Source organism: Pogoniulus pusillus, chromosome 5 (genome assembly GCF_015220805.1).
Source record: "Pogoniulus pusillus isolate bPogPus1 chromosome 5, bPogPus1.pri, whole genome shotgun sequence".
Lineage (NCBI taxonomy): Eukaryota > Metazoa > Chordata > Aves > Piciformes > Lybiidae > Pogoniulus > Pogoniulus pusillus.
In genome coordinates this window covers 7,808,926-7,830,983 of record NC_087268.1, presented here as the reverse complement: position 1 = coordinate 7,830,983, position 22,058 = coordinate 7,808,926, and the positions used below count along the sequence as shown (strand labels likewise).

General features: G+C 42.1%; 1 protein-coding gene across 8 annotated transcripts in view; it reads left to right on the top strand.

Annotated features, from left to right (window-relative positions):
* BBX (BBX high mobility group box domain containing) overlaps window positions 1-22,058 on the top strand; it is a 133,241-nt gene that overhangs the window by 3,033 nt on the left and 108,150 nt on the right. For all 8 annotated transcript variants that reach the window (XM_064143146.1, XM_064143142.1, XM_064143145.1 and 5 more), the window contains exon 2: window positions 366-438. Coding sequence is in view for 7 of the 8 variants with exons in the window: in XM_064143142.1 (XP_063999212.1) it covers window positions 366-438 (73 nt within the window). In the remaining variant the exon portion in view is untranslated. The remainder of the gene's footprint in view (window positions 1-365; window positions 439-22,058) is intronic.

Genomic DNA, 22,058 nt, shown 5'->3' with positions numbered 1-22,058 from the left:
TCTGTGTGTGCATGTAAATAATAAGGTGCTGCATCCCTCTGCGTTACCTCTCTGTGCCCATAAATCTGCATTCAGGAGTTAAAATAAGCCACCCTTCCCATGCCCACTCAGATGATTTGCTCCATTTGCCCAGTTCCTAATGCCCTTTAAAGACATCTTTTGTTTGCTATTTAGGATTTCCTGCCACTGTCATCTCATGTTAATGACAACTTCTCAGGGGCTGGGGTACGTGTGTGTGTGTGTGTGTATAAGGAGGAAGCAAGTTTCAAGTTTTTGGGATCTCTCCTCAGGTTGGCGTTGTGGTGAGTTGCAATATTGTAAAATCATGATGTGCTGATGATGTGCCTTTATTTGCTACTTTATAGGTCACTATCACATGACAAAGGTTTTGAGACAGCTTCATCTTCATCTGTCTGTAATTTCCAGTTGTCCTCCCGGGTGAGTATGTGAACTGTCTACACAGAGGGAAAAAAGAACCGAGTTTTTGTTGATAAGGCAGAAGACCTCGTGCTGCCACTTCTTACATGGGAGATGGTTGTTCACGTTTTAGCACCTCAGAAAAGATATCTTCTTGGGTGCTCCTAGCAACTGCTAGAGACAGAGTTTGTGCGTAGGGATACCTCTGAATAACCCGAGAATTGCAGGGGTTTGCATATTCAGATCTCTCTTTTATTTCTTGTTTTCATCTTAAACCTTGTTTTGTAAAGATAATCAGGTGATTGACTTAAGGCAAAAGTTTTAAACCAAAGTAAGGTTAGACTATGCAAAGTGCAACACGCAGGTCAAGAACTTACTGAGAATATAAAGTCCTTTTAAAATTCAGTGGTGGTGAAAATGTGAAAGTAAAAAAGCAGCTAACTGGAAATCTCTGGGGGTCAGGAATTGGTGTGAAGATTAGCAGAACTCTGTAACTACTGCAACAGGAGTTGGTTTAGGTTTGCCACCTAAACTGAAAGGCTGATTAGAATTCAGTCCGTGTTCTTTTCTGCAGTACTTTTGTTTTGTGTTGTGGGTTTTTGTTTTGTTTTGTTTTTCTGGCATTGATTAATGCAGGTACCTATCAATTTGAAAGATGAATCTCAGAGACTAATTTACTAGTATTCCCGAGCTTTCAGGTACACAACCTGGGGTTTTTTTGCTGTTAAATCTGTATACTGGGAAAAGTTTTGACACATTTTGAAAGCTTTGACATCTTTTAGGGGCAAGTGGAAGTGTGAAGAAGAGGTTTTGAATTTGTGGGGTCATGTTCATAGATGACGTAAAATGAGTGGACACTTGGAATGGTTTTGATAGAATCACTGGTGGTGGCAGTGAACTGCATTTGGCCCAAAATGGGGAAGTAGGAGGTAATATATGGATTTTATTTTTTATTTACAGTACTATTGTGTACTTAATTAAAAATAAGACCTGTATTTGGAGTAAGGTTAGTACTCTTAAGTGTAAATGATTAATAACATACTCTTGACCTTTTCCAGGCGGTGTGTAGCAGACGTAGGATAAGTGATGGTCCCAAATATGCTGGCTGGAGGGGTGCTATTGGGAGCAGCTGTTCTGGTGTGATATTATGACCACAAAACTAGACTTAAGGCTGGGAAGGCCACTGTGGGGAGAGAGTTTGAAGCGAGGGCTCTGTCTGCTCTCCATTTTTAGAATTGCACCCGAATCTCACTTTTTGGGATTTTTATGGGCAGTGAGGTTGGTGAGTGTAGGTCTGAGAGTATAAGCAGCAAATTACTGAAATTCTTCATGATAGGCTAGTTGCATAGGAAAACAGGAGAATATTGCTTTCACTTCTATTTGTAGAGTAATTGCTGTAACAATTCTTACCATGTAAAAATGCATTGAGAAATTAAAGTGGCGGGTTAGGCTTCAAGCTGTTGTTCAGAGCTGAATACAAAAGCTCTGATTTCTAAACTTTATTTCTGTGTTTTCAGGTAAGACTGAGATTTGAGTGCTCTAAGGTCCAAGGACTTTATTTGGAGTAATACTAAAGGGTTCTAAGCAAGGACAGCTCAGGGACCTTACTTCAAGTAGTGCCTTCACACATTGCATGGTTTTAATTTCTGTTGTGATGAAGTCTTTTGAATGCATGGAATTTTGACTGTAGGTACGGATCTGCCCACAACTTTTAAGAGGAGTGATTTTGTGCCTAGTGCTGGATGTAGGTCTTACCTGGTGTTGAACTGCCATGAACAAATGACAATGAAAAGAAGGGTAGGATATCTTTATGAAGAAGAAAGCACAATAGAAACTTTGGAGGAAGCAGAGAAAGAAATTTCCTCTTAGCTTAAAAAAAAGTTAATAATGTGCCTAGTTAGGAGGAAAATAGAAATTTCATTAGATTTGTCCATCACTAGAAACTTCCTTTTACTTTTGAGAGCTTTTATTTTGGTGAAAGAGAAGATATTTTTTTATGACAGAGTTCTCAGTTAAGTAACCATTCCTCAGTGCAGGTTAGCAATTCAGTCTTAATATACAGCAGAGAGACGTTTCTGGTCTTGGTTACCAAGTACTGGGTGGTGCAGTGGAGTGTCACAAGCTAAAAGGTGATGAGCCACTTAGCAAGGGGCTTTGTGAGTGCTTCAAAAGTTGTGCTCTGGTCTCAGGAGTTCACTGCATACTCCTGTCCCTGATAGTACAGTAGGCTGATAAAGCATTTCAAGCAGATGTGTAATTTAGGAGAAATGTAACAGATTGCTGTGTTGAGGTAAACTCAATATATTGAAGGAGCTTACCCTGGATGCATTGGGAGTTTCTGGGGGTCTGCTTGCATCCACAAAATATCAAATGCTTTCAGCAGAAGGGTACTTAGGAATGGAGTGTAGAAGTGATAGTGTGAGGAATTTTGTGCATGTTTATTTTCCCCTTCAAGCAAGAAAACCTTTCTCTTCCATAGCTGTTGTGTGAATAATTAAAGATAGTAAATGTCATTTTCCCAGATAAAAGATCAGATAATTGTGCAGTTACTTTATAGCTAACATTTTTCCTTTCCATTCAAAATGATCTTGGTATACATTGTTGGTAAATTAGTGGTTGCATAGCTTGTGATCCTGTAAGTATATGAGTATCTTTAAGCAGGTAACAAGTCTTGTTAAACTCATTGATTGATGCAACTGCTCACCTGCAGAGCTTAAAGTTTCTCCGGGCTGCCGCTACTCATAGTCTTCAGACAAGGATGTGCAGTGTCTCCAAAACTCACCATGGCATTGTCTGGCAAGGAAGTTGTCTGGCAGAGTGGGGTGAAGAGAGGAAGTTTTGACAAAGTGATCTGGAGAGAGTTACTCTTCCCCACAACTACATGTGGGTGGGAGGTAGACAGGACATGCAGTGTGCAAGACCGTAGTGTGAAGGTTGTAAATGCACCTGCAGTGAAATTTGGGCACCTGGGAGGTGAAACACTGCCTCTTTCAGTGGTAGGGTGTATGTAGTGTTCAGGCCTCTCTCTGTCTGGAGATGGCTTCTTGATGCACAAAAGCAGTATAAATTACAGGTGAAACTGAAATGAAATTCTGATTTCTCAGTGTGCCACAGGCTGTGTCCACGAGCTCTAGGGTGAGTAATGTTGTCAGAACCAGAAGCCACTTTCCGAATCTTAGGCCTCAGTCAAACTCTGTGCCCTGCCTGAGGCTGGCCTGCTACAGCTGCTGATGGCATCACTGGGACTGCTGTGGCCTGCTCATGACTTCCAGGGTCAGGGTTTATTCCTGAAAGCACAGCCATATGTCCGTTTGCCACCTGCAAATGGAGACTGACAGTCCTTCTTTTCATTATTAGATCAAATGGCATGCATGTATTGGGACAATTTTCCTGAGTGAGCTAAGTTAGGGTTTACTTAGTTTTTCAAGTGATGTGGATAGAGTCTTACCTTGCTGCAACCTTAATTTCTGCGTTCTTTAATTACTTAAGAGCCTGTAAACCAAAATATCAGTCCTATGTTGTAATTCCAAACATTCTTGAGAAGACAAAAGAAAAAGTTAACTTTTTGATTTCTGTAGTATTAACTGAACTTCCTTTCCATCTGCCACGTTCTCCTTCTTTCCTGGGGTATCATTGTCACAAGATGTTTTATTCTGTTTTGTGTGAAAAGATTTTTTTCCTTAGGTTTTATATCTTTTTTTACTGTTTTATTTTTCTAAGATCACTCTTTCTGTTTGAGAGCAGTGTGGTGAGCCTGGTACTAGAGTGTGTGTGAATTTCAGGACAGACTCCTGTAGCTGTCACTCTTCCTGATAGTTTCAGAAGGACTTGTAAGACCTGGCCCAGCTTAAGGATTACTTTAAGAATGACTTGATGGGCTGCTGTTAGATTGCATTGCTTGGGAAAGGAGAGGGGAGAAAAAAATCATGCTTCACTGTCTCAGTAATAATTATATTATTAATAATTGGCAGCCATAGACATTGTCTTACTCATGTGCTTATGTCCTGTCTGCTGAAGTGCATAAGCTGGTCTCTAATCACACACCTCAAAATGAGGAACAATTATTTTTATCCCCATTTTAGGCATCTGGGATGCAAAGCAGTGAGTGCTCATACACTTGCCTGCAGTCACTTAACGCGTTAGCAGAAAATGGAACAAAATCCACCTCTATGTCCTTTCCCTTGATGTATGCTACCACTCTGAAGCTTTCCTGGTAAATGTCTGTCCTGGAATGTGAGGAGTCTCACTGAATTCTGTGCTAGGTGGGCATCTTTTGCTAATACTTAGCCTTCATTCATAATACCGCTGCAAAACCCAACCCAACAACAAAAAAAACCCCAAACAAGCACAAATCCCCAAGTGAATATCAACTGCCCCCCTCCAATAACCCCCCCCCCTCAAACTTCCCCCAACCAACCAAATCTCAAAATCAAACAACCCAACCCAAAATACCTTCAGAATAGAGTGAATTTACTGACTTTCAGTTCAGTTACACTTATTGACTAAAGCAGGAAAGTTTACTTAAATGTTTTTGCCACTAAATGTGATATTTAAACTGCTGTGTGTATGACACTATTTATTATACAACACTTAAATGGTAACTTCCTTGCATTAATCCTAACTTCCTTGTATCAGCTTTTTTTTGCATAGCAGGTGTTAAAATATGCATTGATCTGAAATAGTTCTTTATAATTAATTTTTTTTAATAGTCATAGTCTAGTGCAAGCTCACAACTTCCTTATGACATTTGCAATTGATAGCAGCAATTCCTTTGACACTCTGGCAGTATTGTGATAAATAAGGGAAGCTACTAAATTGGACTTTCATTTCTAAACCTGTTAAACGTATTTTGCCCTGGAAATGTGTTCAGATTTGCTGGTTGCTGGTGTCTTCTTCCTGAGAATGTGGATTGAATTTGATTTTTAAATGCCCCTGGTCAGGTGTTGAAACAGGCTGCCCAGAGGGGTAGTGGAGTTCAAGAAATGTGTGGACAAGGCTAGCATCTAGGGATGTGGTTTAATGGCTGTGGTGGTGTGAGGTTAATGGTTGGGATTGATCTTAGAGTTCCTCTCAAATCTTAATGAAAGCAGTTCCATGGAGAAAGACCTTGGAGTTCTAGTGGACATAAAGTAATTCATGAGAGCAATGTGCCCTTGTGGCTAAGAGACCAAATGGTAACTTGGAAAGCCTCATGAAAAGTGTGTTTGGCATGTCTAGCGAGGTTCTCCTTCTCCTCTGCTCTGCCACACCTGGAATACTGTATCCAGTTCTGGGTTCCTCAGTTCAAAAGGCACAGGGATGTACCACATAGTCCAGTGGAGGCTACAAGGATGATGAAGGGACTGGAACATCTGTCTTATGGGGAAAGGCTGAGACATCTTGGATTGCTCAGCCTTTCGAGGAGATGTTTATAAATGTCTGAAGGGTGGGTGTCAGGAAGGTGGCAGTGTCTTGTCATTGGTGCTCAGTGATAGGACAAGGGGCTGTGGACACAAACCGAAACCCAGGGAGTTCCACCTCAGCATGAGGAGAAAATTCTTTCCTGTGAGGGTGCTGGAGCCCTAGGGCAGCCTGCCAGGAGAGATTGTGAAGTGTGCTCTGGAGACTTTCCAAACCCACCTGGATGTGTTCCTTTGTGACCTACCCTGCTTTGACATGGAGGTGGCACTTGATTTCTGGAGGCCCCTTCCAACCCCTATCATTCTATCATAAAATAGGAGTTGTATTTGGGGAGGAAAGCATACTTAATGCCCGAGACAAGACTTAATTGTAGTATTCTTACAATGCTGGCAGCATTTTATTATTGCAAATATTTATAAATTTGATTACATAGAAGATGAATGAAAAAAAGAGGAAAAGCATTGTTTTACCACTTTGCAGTGTTCATGCTTTCCTTTAGAGCACACACACGTAATGTAATAGCAAGTCCTTACGAGCATGGCCAATTCAGCATGTGAAAATAAATTACCTTCAGGCATATCTGAGTACAAAGAAAGCTAATACAACAAAATTTCAGTTTTTAGTGAGGGGAAGGAATGTTAACAGGATTTTACGAGACTAGATGAGGAAAATCAGTTGCTTAGCAAGCATGGAATATTTATTGTCAGAAATCTGTCATGTGGGTGCTTCAGTGGAAGAGTTTTTATCAAAAGGTAGCAATGACTGAAAATACAGGAGAGCATTTTATTGACCTCTGTGTCACAGAGAATGATCAAATTATTTCAGTGGATGTGCATAACATGGGATCTATGGAGCTAAATTCAAGTAGAAGCTTTCTTGATAACAAACTTAACAAGTCTTGTCTCCATCTTCCTGTGCTCAGGAGAAATGGGAAGGTGCATCTTTACTCTGCTGCTTTTGTTGGTTTTGTTTGATTTTTAAAATAAATAAATATTTCTTCAATCAATATTTATTTTGGTGACTACACTGTAGTTCTAGGAGTGCCAGGCAGCCTTTTACTGCTGTTGGTTTGTTGGGTTTGAACCCATACCCCTTTCAGTTCTTTCACCATCCTGTTTTTTTCAGCCAGCTGTATAAGGACTTCTAAACATGTTCATAGATCCATAGAATGGTTTGGGGCACCTGCCACTAAACTGGTGTGCTCAAAGCCTCATCCAGCCTGGCCTTGCCTTGAAGACCTCTGGGAAGGAGGCATCCACAACCTCCCTGGGCAACCTGTTCCAGCGTCTCACCGCTCTCACTGTCAAGAATGTCTTCCTAATAGCCAGTCTAAATCTACCCAGATTGAGTCCATACTCTCTCACACTACAAACCTTTGTTAGAAGTTGTCTGGTTTTTGTTTTTCTTCTTCTGTTTGTGGTGTTTGTTGGCTGCTTGTTGGTTTTGTGCTGTGTTGTTTTTTCTTCTTGTTTGGTTTTGTTTGCCATTTGTACTCATGTCCTACATAGTCGGGACTTAGCCAGCAATAGGCGTGGGTAAGGCATGTCACACCACAGTAGTTAGGATTATATCTCTTGCAGTAAATCTTGTGTCTTCAGCCTGTGTCTTTTTTTATGAAGCAAATAATCCTGGGGTTTTGTTAGCGTATATGAGAGAATGCCTTATTATTGTGGCTGTCAAAGCAATATTTAAGAGAACAACATCACAAGAGATTTGGGGATGAAGCTGGATAAAGAAAACCTTGGCAGAGAATGGAAAGAGTGAGGGAGAACTTAATTTCTTATTTTAGCCTCCTCAGTGTGAAGTAAGTCGGTGAAAGTCGGCAGAACTGAAACATTGTGATGTTCTGCCTTGAAACTTCCATGTAAAAGTTTGAAAGGAAGTTGCTGTCTTTTGCCAGGTTGATGAAAAAATGCATTTTTGTTGTTGCTGTGTTTGATTCGCTTTCCACAAGTGGTCTTTGAGCAGTGTCAGTTCTACAGTGAGCTGCATCATACTGCCTTCTGTTTTGGGCAATGATTTTTTTTCCTTTGGGTTAAGTACAGCGACATCAGCATATGTTGTCCTAACTACTGAACAGCTTCAATCTTGCAGCTGCAACTATGCAATTCGATTCTTGAACAAAATGCCAGAAGCAGAGCTGCATCAGAAATGTCTGCCCCTCCACGGACCTGCTGTCTGAAGTTGCTGGTGGCCCAAAATTCCTCAGGAAAGCTGCAGCTCTTGCATTATTTTTAATAAACCATTGGTGTTTAGATAGTTCTGCCAGAGTCAGACACCTGTTAGACTGCATGATCAGTGCACAGGCATAGCACCCACCTGGCAGTGAGCAGTGCAGGACAGGCTGGGAATTAAAATGTGGCTGAAATATGCAGAGTTCTAAAGGAAAAGAAGGCAGAGGACCATAAAGTGTAAGAATGTCATTTGGTAGATGATACATCAAAAAACGTGATACATCTTGTAGTGATAGGACGAGGGGTGATGGACTGAAGCTCGAGGAAGGCAGGTTTAGACTGAATATTAGGAAGAAATTCTTGACAGTGAGGAGGGCTGCCTAGGGAGGTGGTGGAGGCACCGTCCCTGGATGTGTTCAAGAAAAGACTGGATGAGGCACTTGGTGCCATGGTCTAGTTGACTGGCTAGGGCTGGGGGATAGGTTGGCCTGGATGATCTTGGTGGTCTCTTCCAACCTGGTTGATTCTATGATGGTGAGACGCTGGAACAGGTTGCCTAGGGAGGTTGTGGATGCCCCCTCCCAGGTGGTAGTCAAGGCCAGCTTGGATGAAGCCTTGAGCAAGCTGGTGGAAGGTGTCCCTGCATGGCAGGGGTTTGGAGCTAGATGATCCTTAAGGTCCCTTCCAACCCAAACCATTCTGTGAACCTGTTAATGAATCCTTTGGCATGTTTGCCATTTTGTTTGAGTATCTTTGCTTCTCGAGTTGGTTATATGGTTAGGCAAAGAAAATCACCAGAAAGTCAGTAGTTGGAGGTAATGGTTTTGGAAAGAAGTAGAACAATGACGTGGAGGTCAATGCCAAATCTGGCTTCAAATACTTTCTTTTTGGAAGAGGTTTCTTTGTATCCAGATGTTGTGTCGAATAGTGCAAACTTCCTGCCTGTCTCAGTTCTAACCTGCAAGTGCTTTGTGCCATGAACTTGTGAGTTTTAGGGTTTGTCTCGTGTTTGAATATTTCTGTAGTTTTTTCCTTCCTAACTGTCTTTATTTGTATTTCTTCCCTCTAATTTGTTTGAGATACTCTTTCATACATTGTGTTAAACATCCGTCATCAAGTGCTCATAATGTATTTTGAAACAAGTACAGCAAATTGCAGCATGATCCAGCACTGATTACAGAGCTATGGCATATGAATTAATAAGAAAATAAAAGTAGCATAATTAATTTCCAGCTGCTTTTGGAGAAACAGAGGTGTTTAGAGAGGAAAGTTTGGTGTCTGCAAAATGAAGAATGGCAGAACTGGTAACAAATATGCTAATAGATGTAAACTAGTCAGAATTTGTATATTCTGGTCTATTGATAAAAAACGGTTTCCAGTGCTGAAGGGGTCAGCAGAAGCTCCAGGAGAATTCTTTTAAAGCTGTTTGTCATTCTTACAGAGCTTTTGGACTAAATAGAGAGCAGGTGTCAGATCTAGAGCAAGGGAAGAAAGTTTTGCACCTTATTTGTTAGTATAGAAAACTTTAAACAAGGGAAGTAAATTATGGGTAGCTAAGTGTAACAGTTGGTCGATTATATCTATTTCCCATTAATATGAGAGAGAACTGCCTGTGTCTGTGAGGGGAAAATTTGTCCTTTCAGTAGTTCCCTTGGTAGCAAATTAGGATTTTCCTTGCATCTTGCATTCTGGGCTGCATCAAAAGTAGTGTGGCCAGCAGGTTGAGAGAGACGATTGTGCCACTCTGCTCTGGTGAAACCTCACTTGGCAACCAGCTCTGGGACCCTAATGCAAGAGGGACATAGACCTGCTGGAGCTGGTCCAGAGGAGACCACAAAGGTGATCAGGGGGCTGGAGCACCTCCCTTGTCTGGGTGGGATATAGAGTTGTGTCTGTTCAGCCTGGAGGAGAGAAGGCTCTTAGAGCACTTCAGTATATGAAAGGAACCTACAGGAAGGCTGGGGAGGGACTGTTCGGGAGGGACTGTTCAGAAGGGACTGTAGTGACAGGATGAGGAGCGGTGGTTTGAAACTGGAGCAGGGTAGAATTAGGCTGGACAGTAGGGGGAAGTTCTTTACTATGAGGTAGGTAAAATACTACAACAGGTTGCCCAGGGATGTGGTTGAGGCCCTATCCCTAGTGATAGTCAAGATCAGACTTGATGGACAGCCTGACCTAGTTGGAGGTGTCCCTACTGGAGGTGTCCCTGCTGACTGCAGGGGGTTGGACAAGATGATCTTCCAACCTGATGCAGTCTGTGAATCTTGTGTGTTCTTGCTTGTGCTGGTCTCTCACCTCAGCACTGTGCACCAGAGTAGCAGAAGGTAAATAAAGTCTGTGGTTAACAGTGACTTAGGCAAAGTCTTAGTGTGAGGACCTTCACACCAGAGATCAGCTGTTCCAATTTTCTGTGTGATAGTGTAGTTGAAATGAGATGGTCCAGCACCCTGTCAAGATGAATCTTCAAACTGTCCAGTGTAGAGGAATCCACTGCTTCTCTTGAGACATAATTCCAATCTCTTAACTGTTGTCATGGTGAAACATTTTCTTCCAGAGTCCGGTGAGAGGAGGCTGTGGAGGGGATCTGGGTGCACAGCAGCAGGCTTTGGAATCTCTGCACAGTTCATTGTTGCTGAGGGCCGACCTGCTGTTCAGGTGCAAGGTCCAAACAAAGCTCTGTGCCTATATGCCTGCAAAGCCTGCCTGGTTTTTAATTTGCAAAGGAAGATCCTGCTGTCTCAAGACTTGTGTCTATAGGAAATGCATATAGCCAAGTGACCTCTTGAGGATGGCCCTGTGAACTTTTCTGTTTCACTGCACCCTGTGGTGAGGGAGCCAAAGTGAGAGGATGCTAGAGTTTGGGGAGAGAAGCACTTGAGAAAGCTGCCAGGTAACTGTTTTGTCTAAAAGCTGTCCTCCTGGTTCTTGTGCCACAGGTGATCTAGTTTCTCTGTGCAGTCTTGTTTTCCTGGATGGAGCCACAGGGTTGAAGTTACTGCTAGTCTTCACTTCTGGGGACAGGAAGGGAGGAATCAAAATGGGAGATGAAGCAGTCAGCACAGCTGGTTGCAGGAGAAAAGAGCACGGTTCGGGTCTCCCAGTGAGGACAGTGTGTGTCCTCTTATTCAAGGATCCCAGTGAAAAAAACTCTTTGTGAGTGGGGGATGGTGTTTTGTGGAGCTCTAACAGGCTTTGCAGAGATAGAGCAGGGCTAAGGGAGAGAGTTGAGGCAGGCACAGTGAAAGGCAAGAGGCTTTTACACCTCAAATTCCTGGCTCTTGTGAGCCACTCTGTATATACTTGTGCATGTCTGCTGCTTTGACGTCCCAGTTACACCTACTGAAATAATCTAAATCATGATTTTGGTCAAGAAACACTTGGTTTAAATTGGTGCTTTTCATCTCATTTTGCTTTGGTATTGGTGTACTTATTTCCTCAGAAGCAATCTCTACTGGTAGATGACCACTAAAATAAAATCTGTATTTTATTATCTGTATTTATATGCTAAATTTAGCCTTCACACTAAATGTGGCACTACTTTTCTGTTACTTCAGAGGATCCACTGCATGCCTGCACACTTATGTGATTAAATGGCTTGCATTCATTGATTTAGATTGTAACTGTTAAGAAAGTTTTGATATAAGATATGAGGGCAGATTGAGACTGAATGTTAGGAAGAAATTCTCTGCAGAGAGGGTGGTGAGACACTGCAACAGACTGCTCAGGGAAGCTCCCTGGAGGTGTTCAAAACCAGGTTGGATGGGGCCTTGAGCAACCTGGTCTAGTGGGAGGTATCTCTGACCCATGGCAGGGGATTTGGGACTAGATGATCTTTAAGGTTCCTTCCAACCCAAAGCATTCTGTGATTTTATGACAAATAATATAATTTTTATTTTTTTAAATTGTGGACTTTAAAAATGTCTTATTTAATAAAGCCACAGTCATGCACAACCAGACATGCAAAAAGTTAATGAAAGTAAAGTTTACACTTAAAATATGAGTAAAGTGTATCCCTAATAAGGTAACCAATTCTGCTGTAACTGAAGACAAGCTTTTAGAGCTACTGGAACTCAAACTTCCCTGCTTTGCTTTCTCAGATGGGGAGGAAAACAAGGTATCTTGCTTCTTTCATTTCTCAGTTCGTTTCTCAGCTTTACCCCAAACTCCAATAAGTGACTTTTGGAGCAAGGAGATTTTCTTTGCAAATGCAGTCAAAGTTACAATTTTCAGGTAATTTAGTTCTAAACTTGTTCTTGGTCCTTTGTTGCAGATTTACCTGTTCAGTATTTGAACTTTGTTTATAATTCTGACATCAAATATTTGCAATTCATTTCAATTTAATCTAAATTGAGTTATGTAATACTGCAGTGGAATATAACATTGGTTGTAATTTAAATTACAATTAGTTATTTTTTGACATTGATAAACTCTGATGGGAATTTGAATCTGATTTATTTGTTCAGAAAGGATCCATTTGAACTGTACCTGTTTCTGTTAAGCTGAATATATTTTCTCAAACAACTTCAGTACTTGTGATCTAAAGTTTCCATTTGTAGCAATAGATGCCTTGGTCAGTATCTTTTTGCCATTAGGTGTGCAGATCAGCTCACTAAGTGACATTATGTTCATATTGTTCATATTAACTTATGTTTTTTTTGTGGGACCTAGAGTCCCCTGTAGCTTCTAGCAGCTCTAGACCAACAGACACCTGTCTGTTTACACAGATATCTACTTAACATTAAAAAAATTGAAGTGATTACTTTTAAATTGCAATTGGAAGCTTTCCTCTAGGCTATGTAGCATGTGGCTGGGACTTTTAATAGTTGAGGAGGGATTTTTAAACTTCCAGGAATTAATTTAGCACCACAGAAATGAAAAAGCAAAAACCAAGTTGGTTACAAGATGCTGAATGTACTGCTAATAGGAACATAGAATTGTTTCAGTTGGAAAAGTCCTCTAAGATTATCAAGTTTATCCATCAAACTAACACCACCATGGCCATTAAACCATGTTCCAAAGTGCCTTGTCTGCACCTTCCTTGAGCACCTCCAGGGATGGTTACCGCACAACCTCCCTGAGCAACCTCTTCCAATGCCTGACCACTTTTTCAGGAAATATTTATTTCCCAATCCCCAGCCTAAATCTCTGCACAATTTCAGGGCATATCCTTTCACCTCATACTGGGGGGAAGAGACCAATCTCCACCTCACACCAGCCTCCTTTCAGGGAATTGTAGAGAATGCTGAGGTCTCCCCTCAGCCTTCTCTTCTCCAGACCTGAAGGAATCCCAGTTCCTTCAGGTGTTCCTCACCCAACCTGTTCTCCAGACCCTTCACTAGCTTTGTTGCCCTTCTCTGGACCTGCTCCAGCACCTCAGTGCCCTTCTTGTAGTGAGGGTCCCAAGTTCATTAGATAAAGAATAAGGGCAGAAAACATGAATTGGTCAATATGTCATAGCAATTCTGGGCTAACATAGCAATTCTAACCCTCACTCTACCAAAATATTAATAGCATTTGGGCAGAGTTGAAGGGCTTGATAAGATGTATTGACTCTGCAGCTGCACACAGTTGTTCTGCAGCAGGGCAACTGGGTAGCAGTATCTGTCACCAGTAAGGAATGCAGAGTTAGACCTCAGGTTGTGCTCAGAATGTAGAGTGTAGCTGAGGCCTGGTGGCACATGACTTATATATTGCAATGTTGCCCCTGACCACGTTAACAAGTAATTTTATGGCCTTGTCCTCCCAACACAAATGTTTTCATAGAATTGTAGAATGGTTTGGTTTGGAATGGACCTTCAGTGTCATCTTCCAATCCTCCTGCCATGGACACGGACAGTACCTCATGAATGTTAAACTGTCTTTGTGGTTATGTTCCAAAATTGCCTACATATGGAAACTTTGATAGCATTTCCAAGTACTTCAGTGGTATCGGTGTCACCTATGTGCTATTTGGCAAGCACTGCAAAGCCTACCTATCCCAGCTAGCCTACAGAATCCTTGGTTACATGTCAGTCATCAGCAGGAGATACCTCAGGAAAAACATGCAGAACATCCTGATTTGTCATCCTGTATTTGTCCTTCTTTTCTATATTCTTTTGTATCTCTGTATAGGGTATTCAAAGTCTCAACAGTTGCTGTGGTCTTGTATGACTGAGTATAAAAAGGTAAGATTTAAAAGCTAAATAGAGGAAAATCAAAGCCAAGGTCAAAGTGTTGTTGCAGTTCACAAATATTTAGAACTTTTTAAAACTTAAAGAAATTCTTCCTTTAAAACAATCTAAATAGGAAGATTAATCAGGGGTACCCCACCTTGAATTCTTCATGCAGTTCTGCCCCTGCAGCGTAAGAAGCACAAGGGTCTATTGGAACAAGTCCAGAGGAGGGCCACAAAGATGATCCAAGGACTGGAAGTGCTTCTGCTATTAGTATAGTCTGTGGAAGTTGAGATTGTGCAGCCTGGAGAAGACTCTCGAGGGACCTTATAGCTGCCTTCCAAGACCTGAAAGGAGCTTACAGGAAGGCTCCAAAAGGGCTTTTTGTAAGGGTGTGCATTGATAGGACAAGGTTTTAAGCTAGGGTGGAGTAGGTTTAGACTAGATCTTATGAAGATGTCAGAGAGGTTGGAGTAGATCATCTCTAGACTCGCTTCCACCCTAGGGCGTTCTGTGATTCAAAGTCTCAAGAGATCTTGTAGGTGAATATACAAAGGTAAGATAAAAAAAAGATAAATAGAAATTGGTGGAAAATCAGACAAAGGTCAAAATGCTGCTGTAGGTCTCAAAACAGTCAACTGGAAAAAAAATATTTCTTAAAATTAAATGGGAAGATTTCTGAGTATTATTTACTCTTTCTTGTAAGAGAACAAGCCAAAATAAGACAAATAATTCATCCTAAATTTAATTTTCACTTAAGTTTCATACAAGATGAGTAAGGAGATAAAGTAATTGGATATTTAGGCAACTTTTCTGATGGAAGCTGTTCATTGCTGAAGCATTCATCTTCTATAAGCCACCCTAAAACAAGTAGCTCTTGTTTAGTGTAAGTGTTTAAACAGTGCTTCCCTAATGCGGCTGATTTTACAGGTCTTGCCTTTCCATAGGGTTGAACTACTCTTGTTCTAGCTTGCTTCGACATAGGAAGTGTCCTGAAAATAAATATTTGAGCCAAGTTTGTCTCAGAAGAATTGATGTCTTTGAGGGTGTTCTGCCTGAGATGTCTCACAGAAGCCTGTTGCTCAGCATTGTGCTGAGCAGTGTTCTCCTGCTAGGTTACAGTGAAATGGGCTACTGGTTAGGCTAAAAAGTCTGGATAAAAAATTTACTTTGGTCTGAATTCACAGTTGATGTGAGCTTGTGCAGTTCCACCCAGGCTGCTGAACAGAATTTGTGTGTATTAGTCACAGGGGTTGTGGCAAAACCAGCTGAGAGCAATGCATGTATAAAGTATTGCTGTGACTATATCAGTAACACTTGATGGGAAGAACAAAATACCCTCATTCCTTCTTGGTTTCCATTCGGGGCGCAGGGAGTTTGGTCTCATCACTGCAATTAAGGCTCACCTTATTTTCGTTTGCTTTGGAGAGGAGTTAGACTGAGCAATTTAGTGAAATGACTGCACTAACAGTTGATCTTCAGGTGACAGGCCAGTCTTTTTCTTGAAGCAGTTTTATACAGAGGAACTTCCAGAAAAATCCTTCAAACCCAGAAATGTTTCTGCTAGTGCTGATCCAAACTGGTGTTTCTGCCAAGCAGTCTGCTTTCATGGCAGCTGTGGCCCAGCATAGAGGGAGTGGAAAGACAGGTGCACTGCCTGTCCAAGCTTATATAAGCTGAGCTGCAACAGAACATCCTTTGCAAGTGATCATCTGTATTGTTCACTGCCTGCAAAACAGATTATGTTGTTTTTTCAGGTACTTCTAACCCCACAGTCCCGAAAGCAGCAGGGGAGAGCTAACCATAGAATCATAGAACAGTAGGAGTTGCAAGGCACCTCTGGAGATGGAGTCCAACCCCCTGCCAAGGCAGGATCACCTAGGGAAGGCCACACAGGAACATATCCACACGAGTCTTGAAAGTCTCAAGAATTTCAGCTCTCTGGGCAGCCTATTCCAGGGCTCCAGCACCTCACAGCAAAGAGGTTTCTTTCATGTTGAGGTGGAACTTTATGTTCTAATTTGTATCCACTGTATCTGTTCCTATCAGAGGACAGTGCTGTAAAGAGAATGGCACCTCATTCTTGACACCCACCCTTAAAACATTTATAAACTTTGGAAAAGACAAGACTGAGGGGAGATCTTATTAGACTAAAGTGTATGTGATTCCCCCACCTTCCATCCAGAAGGCAGCTATACTGCTGCTTGGGATCTGTGTCCCATTACCTCTAGTCACTGTCACACTGTGTTTGGTGAGAACTTTGCTATTGAGTTCAGTGGGAGTAAATTCTGTCTTGTGAATCCCATTCAGGAACCTTTAAGGATCACCTTACTGGTGTAACAACACTGGTAATTGGTGGGAATTCTGCTTTTGTACAGATGCAGGTGAAGAAGAGAGCATGGATGATGATGTAACTTAAAAGGTCAGAGTGCCACTACAGCTTTTCTAGCTACAGAGACCTTAGCCGGAATTGCCTCCTTCCTGAAAGTGTTCAAGGCCAGGTTGGATGGAGCCTTTAGCAACCTGGTCTAGTGGAAGGTGTCCCTGCTCATGGCAGGGGGGTTGGAACTAGGTGACCTTTAAACCAAAATGACTAGTGAAATCCTTTTCACAGGGGTATGCTTCTTCAGTGGGTTTCTTCTGTTGGTGGTGTGTTGTTGGTTTTTATTTTGCCATATGTTGATGGTAGCTGGTGTACAAGTGGAGTGTGTGCACACAAAAAATGACTTGCTAGGTATAGACTAGCAAGTACTGTGGTACTTGTTCTGATTGTGTTCTGGTTCAGCTGAAACAACCTTTTCCTAAGGTAGGCAAATGCATTCACAGAACAATGCATGAATTCTACTCTGATGGTGCTAGAAGTGAAGAAGAGTGATACTGGAGTGAGTTTCTACTGAAATGTGTCCCAAATACTGACTGAATTCCTTGAAATACAACCCGAGGCATAGGTAATGCTGTAGCTGGTACAATGCACTATTTAAGCTCAGATATATTCAGAGGAATGAGTGAAAATGCATTCCATCTCTGCAGCTGCATTGCATCAAGGAAAAAAGGTTAGCACTTCCTTCTAGGATTCTGACAAAGAGTGAGAATTCTGCTGGATGGCACAGGAGGAGTAAAACCGCAAACCCACTGGCTGTGATCTCTGGTTCAAGGACAGGGACTTGCTGGAGAGAGTGTGACAAAGGGCTACAAAGATGACAAGGGGACTGGAACGCTTCTCTTGCAAGGAAAGACTGAGAGAATTGTGTCTTTTTTTAGTCTGGAAAAGAGCAGACTTGGGCAATCTCATCAGTGCTGATCAATACTTAAAGGGTAGGTGTCAGGAGGATGGGACCAGTCTTATCTCAACAGTGCCTAGTGACAGGACAATGTAGAGCAGGCACAGAATTGACCATGAGAAGTTCCATCTAATGGTGATGAGGAGCTTCCTTAATGTAAGGGTGCTAGAGCTCTGGAACAGGCTGCCCAGAGAGGTGGTGGAGCATTCATCTTTGGAGACATTCCAAACTGGCCTGGACATGTTCCTGTGACCTTCTCTAGGTAACCCTGCCTTGGCAGAGGGGTTGGACTGGATGATGTCCAGAGGTCCCTCTCAACCCCTTCAGTGCTGTGATCTTGGGCAGATTACTTCCTCTTTCTTTCCACGTTTCTGCATTTTCAAACTTGTGATGTTGAGAGCTTTTCCTTTGGTAAAGTGTTGTGCAACCTTTGGAAATAAAAAATTGCACTGAACAGCAGGACAGAAGCTTTGAGTTGTCCAGATTATTTTGTTGTAGTATTTTTATTAGTACCACGTGTTGGCTTTATCATAGGGGAAAGTAGTAGTTCTGTCATTTGTGGAGGTATTATAACACTTGGGGAAAACTTTATGCCCAGGCCAAGTTGAGTTTAATGCCTCTCAAGATCTAAAGTGATCTCTAGACAGATAGTCTTCAGGCTGACTTCTAGAATCATGGACTCACAGAATGGTAGGGGTTGGAAGGGACCTCTGGACATCAGCAGGATCACCTAGGATGGGTCATACAGGAACCAATCCAGATGGGTCTTGAAAGTCTCCAGAGAAGGAAACTCCACAGCCTCTTTGGGCAGCCTGGTCCAGTGCTCTTTACAATTAAAATGTGTTTCCTCAAAGCTGCTTCTGCTTTGATGTCCAAATAATTGTTTTTTTTTATTTCACAAATACAAAATATCTTTGCTTAGTTGGCTTTTAAGACTTCTGATTTAATTATGAAGAGAACGAAGATCTTTCCTTGATTATTTTAGGGCCCAGCCCTGTGGTGCCTGTCACAGCAGCCTCCCTGACCTACTGCAGTTGCAGGATTGAAGCTCTATGCACACCTAATCTTAGAGGGACCTGATCCTGCTCTGAGGCATTTTTGGCCCAGATCCATGGGCATGTGCAAGCTCTGGTTAAGCTGCTGTGGCTTGGCATCAAAGAAACAATTGGTGAAGGTGGATCTCATTGTGGGTTCTTGGTTGTGAAGCAGTAAGAATCCTCTTGGAAATCTCATATAGAGTCATAGAATTGTTTCTGCAATCCTTGACTCCAGCCATAGACTTAACACCACTGTGGCCATTACAGGTTACATGCAGATGTTTCCAAATTCTGTAACTTGAGCGATTTTTAGAAGTATTTCTTTAAATATAGGGATAATAACATTCAGAACTCTCCTCCTTAAAATTTAAGGCTAAGCAGTTGACAGCAAAAGGAGATCAATAAGAATATGGGTAAAATAAAATGATGAGTAAATAAGAGTGTAGTAAAATAACAGAAATAGTAAGAATATAGTAGAATAAAAACCAGAAAGGATGAGTTCTTTTTGGTTTTTACTTTTTAACACTCCTTCATTTGAACACTTTAATAAAGTAATTAATATACTTAACTGCTTTGAAAGATCTCTCAACAAGAGTTTGCAAAAATCAAATAATTTTTTTTTCAGCAAAATAAATATTCTGAGAAAAAGTAAACCAAATTGTATCCTGACAGCTGAGGAGTAGTGTTTTGGATGAGAACCAGGCTGAAGCTATGCTGAGATATTTCCTTGACTTGGACCAGATGCTTTTGTCTCCTAAGAGAACTTCAAAACTTTCCTTGAAGTTAATACTGGTCAGTTTTCACTTCCAGTGTTCAGAATGCAGTGGTTGATACTGAGAACTGAAAAAGTCTTAGAATTATGGAACAGTAGGGTTTGGAAGGGTCCTCTGGTGATGGGCATCCAACCCCCTCACCAAAGCAGGATGACCTAGAGCAGGTCACACAGGAACACATCCAGATGGGTCCTGAAAGTCTCCAGAGAGGGAGACTCCACAGCCTCTCTGGGCAGCCTTCTCCAGTGCTCTGTCACCCGTACAGCAAAGAAGTTTCTCCTCATGTTGAGGTGGAACTTCCCTGGGTTCCAGTTTGTATCCACTGCCCCTTCTCAGGACACCATTGAGAAGAGGCTGGCCCCTTCTGCTTGACACCAACCTCTCAGCTGTTTATAAGCATTAATAAGATCCCCTCTCAACCTTCTGTTCTCCAGACTAAACAGCCCTGGGTGTCTCTCAGCCTTTCCTCATCAGACCTGTTCCAGTTCCCTCATTATCCTTATGGCCTCTCTTAGTCTCTGTCCAGTCCTTGTCCCTCTTGAACTGGAGAGCCCAGGACTGAACGCAGTACTCCAGATGGTCTCACCAGGACAGAGTAGAAGGTGAAGAGAAACCTCCCTTGACCTGCTGAACCCGCTGTACTTAATGCACCTCACAATACCATTGGCCTTCTTGGCCACAAGGGCACGCTACTCTCCCATGAATACCTTACTGTCCACTAAAATCATCAGGTACTTTTCTGGTACACCTACCAAGAAGAGGACTTCAGTCAGGGTATGGAAAGTGTGTCTGTGCTCTCACAGTTTTCAGACCATCCTGAACAATAAGGTAGTAGCACAGCTCCCTGGTAATGCAGTTTGACTGCTTTAAGCATGTAGTCAAGCAGAAAGTTAGCTCCAGGATCTTCCTGCTCCATTGGACTCAGAGTCATAGAATCATTAAGGTTGGAAAAGACCTCTTAAGATCAAGTCCAATCTCTACCCAACACCTCCATGACCACTAGTAGGGAAATAAAATGTGAGTAGGAGGATTTGTCAGGATATGATCCATTTACATCAATGTGGACTTTCTTGTAGGCTCCTAGTATTTTCCTCTCATGCTTTGTGGTATTCCTGAGACTTGCAGTAGGTGTTGGATCTGATCCAGCCTAGGGCATGCTATTTCTTTTTCTCTGTAGCCAAATACTGAATGTGGCTCTTGGATAATGTCTGCAGTTACAGTGAGACCATAACTTAACATCACGGTGCTCTAGAGCAGGGAAAAGTCTGAACCAAATAGCCATTGAGGAGTTGTCTGTATCTGTAATTCCTAGAGTGTAGTGCTACCTTGGCTGACCTTGCAAGGTCTTAGTTCCATCTAGACTGGGTAAGTTATGTCCTGCAGTTCTCTCAACATCCACATTGAGGACTTGCTTCTAGAGCTCCCTGGATTTCTTGTCGTGTACACAGACACAGCTCAGTGTGGGAGAGATCTTTAGTACTGGAGTTGAAGCGTGGTCAGTGTGGTTATGGACACCTCTGAACTTTGGCTTCTAAGTTAAGTGTGACTTGGGCTTCCAGTACGTGAAGTGGCCTACAAGATAGCTGGGGAGGGACTTTGTACAAGGGCTTGTAGGGGTAGGAAAAGGGGGAATGGCTTTGAGCTTGAAGAGAGTCCGTTTAGACAGAAATTCTTTACAGTGAAGGTGGCAAGACACTGGAACAGGTTACCTGGGGAGGTTATGGGTGACCCCTCCCTCAAGGTGTTACAAGCCAGGTTGAATGAAGCCTTGAGCAGCCTGGTCAAGTAGAAGGTGTCCCTTCCCCTGGCAGAGATTCTAAATAGATGGTCTTGAAGGGCTCTTCCAACCCAAACCATTCTATGATTCTCTGACTTGAAGAGTATATAGGAGGATGTAAGGGAAGAGGCAATATGATGACTACAGTAGAGAACCCAAATTGTGAAGTTCCCAGGGAAGCCTGTGGGACTGTAGAACTTTTTATTCAAGAAGACAGAACTTCTGTGTCTCAGGTGTCCTGTGTCAGCTTTTTGTTGCCTGACATTGTTTTGTTCCTTAGCAAAAATGCATTCTGCTTATGGATGAAAGAGGATGTTCCTTGGATCTGTAATTACTGTTCTTGAGTTTGTTTATGAGTTTTGAAGACCTTTAGTAGAGAGGATTTGGCTGTGATGTCAGGAAGAGCTGTTCCTGTTTGAAGTCTGTTGACAGTATTTCCTTCAGCAGAAGGAAGCTTCAAGGAGTTTGCTACAGTTGCTATCAAGTACACAGCACAGTAGATCTCCACCAGATTCACTGAAGCAGTTGAGAAATGATGAAGGGAGAAGTTCTCCCTAACTCTTCTTGCTTTTTTATGTGTCTTTAAGGCATCACTTATCTCCGAGATCCTTGAAGATCCTCTAGTTCCAGCCCCCCTGCAGTGGGAAGATCTCTCTGCCCATTGTATAGAAGGGTTGGAACTAGACGATCTTTAAGGTCCTTTCCATTCCACACCATTCTGTGGTGGAGAAAGGAAGGAGCAGGTTCATTGAGGCTGTTGATGGGGTTCATGGAGTCACATCATCTGCAATCCTCTGTGCTTTTTTGGTTTTGACATCTGGAGCAGCAGAGTTTTTGCTTAAATAAAAAAAAGAGAACCTCTTCTCTTTTTGTTAGCAGCTTCTCTCTTGCATCTTCATAAAGTAGCTGTGACAAGTTATCTGCCTGAGGGGAAGAAGACAACATGGAAGACAGGAGAATGGAGATTCAGGAATCTTGTATAATTCACCTGTTCATTACTGCACTGAAAAAGTTCTTCCATTCTAATTGTTTCAATCTTTGGAGAAC